The 3,394-nt window shown below is 34.5% G+C and overlaps 1 protein-coding gene across 1 annotated transcript; it reads right to left on the bottom strand.

The window, feature by feature from the left end:
• Window positions 1-1,059: 1,059 nt before the first annotated feature.
• LOC142239870 (zinc finger MYM-type protein 1-like) lies at window positions 1,060-2,798 on the bottom strand. The gene is made up of 2 exons (XM_075311619.1): window positions 1,129-2,798; window positions 1,060-1,075 (listed from the first exon to the last, which is right to left on the bottom strand). Exons 1-2 carry the CDS (start codon window positions 2,796-2,798, stop codon window positions 1,060-1,062), a joined length of 1,686 nt encoding a protein of 561 aa, XP_075167734.1.
• Window positions 2,799-3,394: the final 596 nt, after the last annotated feature.

A 3,394-nucleotide genomic window follows, 5' to 3' on the forward strand; every position in this document is an offset into this window, starting at 1 on the left:
CTTATTCCTAAGAAATTTTTACTATTGTGAAATAATTTCGTAAGGACTCGGGTCGAAGTGTTGTCCGCGCATATGCGTTCATAGCTGATTTCGATCGGCGCAAAAACGCCTTTTGGTCGATCACCTAATTTTGTGCCTTCACTATGTAGAATTAGGTTAGGTTAAAGTGGCAGCCCGATTAAATTTCAGGCTCACTTAGACTATTCAGTCCATTGTGATACCACATTTAACTAAAAGTACTTAATTTAACGTTTTCCAGGTCCGCCAGTAATCTAAAGCTATATGTTCCTAAAATTCGCTTACGCCTTACACGAAAAGCAGGACACTCACACAAGAGGTGTTTAATTGATTCCTTTTCCTCCATATCATGACAGCTTATACAATAGTCATTATACTTCGCACCTATAGTTTTGGCAAATTCGCCTATCAGGCAGCGACCCGTTATAGCAGAAATCAGGAGTGCTATCTGACGCCTTGAGAACACTAGCATATCTAGTGTGTGGTTTAAGTTTAAATGGGGCCACATTTGCTTGGTGTCGTTCAAGGCCGTAGCCAGGATTTTAATTCGGGGGGGGTTCAACTTTAAAAAATAAATATTCATATAACATAATCTCATGTGTAGAAAATTTTATTTATGTATAGGTATGTATACAATATTTTTATAATATTAAATTGAGCCGACGGGCTTTTTGGGCAGCAAATAAATCAATGACTTCTTCAGTCGGCACATTTATTCGGCGATGAACCGACATTAATGCCAATCCATTGAGTCTACTCTCGCTAGTCGAATTTCTAAGATACGTCTTTAATCTCTTCATTGTTGAAAATGAACGTTCGGATGAGCACGTAGTAACTGGCAAAGTGACCAAAATTTTTAAAAGAGTATGCACGTTTGGAAATATCTCTTTATTGCACTCTCCAAGTGCTTCCATCGCTGAATTAGGCAGGTTCTTTTCGCAGGTTTTGCGCCATTTTATTTGCCAAAGCGACAATTCAGATTTATTATATTCTTGTAAAAATCTGCCATAAAACGAAGATGTATTTGCTTCAAATTTTGTTTCAGGCTTTACACATTCTGTCGGAATTAATTTATAAAGATCAGTCAGTGTTTTATTGTGTTTTTCAAACCGCAGTGTTAACTGATGTATGAAATCTTCTAAAAGTGGAATTATTATAGTAATACGGAAGTATTTTTTCGGATCGTGCTCACTAAGATTCGCGCGGTGTTGCTGACGTCCAGTTATGCGAGGCATTGCAATTTTTTCACCAAAGAATTCGAGCAGGTTCTCAGCATCCAAATATATGTCTGCAAATTCTGTTTCTGAGTTTTCACGCATATTTTTGAAATGGTTAATAATAAGTTCAACATGTTGAACAGCAGCCGCTAAGTCGCATGAAGTGGACTGTAACATCTTGCATAGTGGTAATGTAGAAGCAAATAAACTATTTAAGCAGCACAAGCTCACAGCGAATTGGCTATTTGATATTGATTTTACAAAAGACGATGCTTTTGATGATGTATCACAATCTCTATCACCAATTAATTCTTCTAAAGCGCCAGCAATTGCTTCATAAATTTCCTTAAACCTTAGCAATCCATCATGATTTTCAACCCATCGGGTTTCACACATTGCGGTTAATGTTTTCCATTTTGTTTCGGGCATAGTGTTTTTTATATATTTTGCTAAACAATTTGTTCGCTTGGCTGATGATTTAAAAAAATTCCCAATTGATTTTATAGTGCCTATTGCATTCCTGATGGGTTGAATTTGGCATGAATGACCTAAAGCTAAATTTAGCGAATGCGAGCTACAGTGCACATATATAGCTTCTGGATATTTCTCGCGTATTATTGCCTGCACACCATTAAAATTGCCGTTCATACATGCAGCACCATCGTACCCTTGTCCAACTAAATAGTTACAGTCAATTTGCATATTGTTTAAACTTTCGAGAATAGTTTGAGCCAAAGAAGCCCCTGTTGTGCTTTTGACAGTAACAAAAGATAGAAAATCTTCTCGTATGACAAAAACATTGTTATGCAGCTCGGTGTATCTAGCACATATCGACATTTGTTCCTGTCGCGAAATATCCGTTGTTTCATCGGCCTGCAAGGTGAAACTCTTAGCATTATTTATAGCTGTTACCAGTTGTTTTTGAATTACTTCACCGCAAACAGAAATCAACTCATTTTGTATGGATGGACTGTAATATGTACAATTTACCTGTAAATTTTCATCGTGCTTATTTAAATCAATATCTCCACATTTATGACGCATACGCAATATAGCTCGAAAATTACCATCATTAATCTCTGGTTCAGATTCATTGAATTTTATATTTCCAAAATCGGAAGTTCCCCTTAATGCTAATTCTTGTCGTCCACACAGTTTAATGGTTTCAATGATGGGAACCAGTTTCTTCCTATTTTTGGCAATATTAACGGCACGAGCAATGTCTAATTGACTTCTAATGTCTGTTTGTTTTTTGCTATAAACATTCATAAAATTATCAGCTAATAATGTACAGTGTTGGTGGTATTGGCTTTTCTGATGCCGGTCAAAATCCGCGATAGCATTTTTCCACTTATTTAATGGTTTTACTACCAATAAATTGAGTTTTTGATGAGAACCCTTCCCTGCACATTCCGCTGCAAACAAAAGGCAAATCTTGCATAAAGCACCTTGAGGCTCTTTCATGGTATAGACCAGCCAGGAGAATTGATTAAACCATTTGTGTTGGAATTTCAAATGTCTTTTGATATCTGTGACTGGAAATTTAAAAGAATTTTTTGGCATCCAGGGTGTTTTTAATAAATTATATTTAAGGTCATCATCTATTTTGCACTTTGAGCATTAGCGTAGCTAGACAATTTTCCTAGGGGGGGCTATAGCCCCCCTAGCTGAAAATTTATAGACTGAACTTATAGGTTCAATTAATGTTTTATTTCATAAAAATGAAAAATAACTCGACAATTAATTTATAATAAAGCAACTTAAAGTAGTTCCACACTTTTCCCAGCAAAAAAATTGGAAGTTTTTCTAATGTCACATCTTTAAAAGCACTTCCAAAAATGTCCTCACAAAGAAGTTAATTATTTTAACTACACAGGAAGTTTTTTTACTTCATTTTTTCATATTTTAATGCGTAATTTTTTGTTTTCTTTTAAAAAAAGGTAAGAATAAATAAAATGGTACAAATTATTCAAATTTTGCCACAAAAATGCTAAATTCATTATACACATTTTTATAGAATTTTTGAAAATATTCGAGGGAAAACGTTTCAAACAAGCGTTAGAATACATTAAAAATCATAAAAAATATAAAAATTAATTATTTGGGAAAATATAACAAATTTTTTTAATTCACATTCAAAACACTGAATTTGGATCACA

This window comes from Haematobia irritans, chromosome 5, assembly GCF_050003625.1.
Source record: "Haematobia irritans isolate KBUSLIRL chromosome 5, ASM5000362v1, whole genome shotgun sequence".
In the NCBI taxonomy this organism is placed as follows: Eukaryota; Metazoa; Arthropoda; class Insecta; order Diptera; family Muscidae; genus Haematobia; species Haematobia irritans.

Coding starts and splice junctions, on each gene's coding strand:
- LOC142239870 (XM_075311619.1), bottom strand. CDS start 2,798: ATGCCAAAAAATTCTTTTAAATTTCCAGTCACAGATATCAAAAGACAT.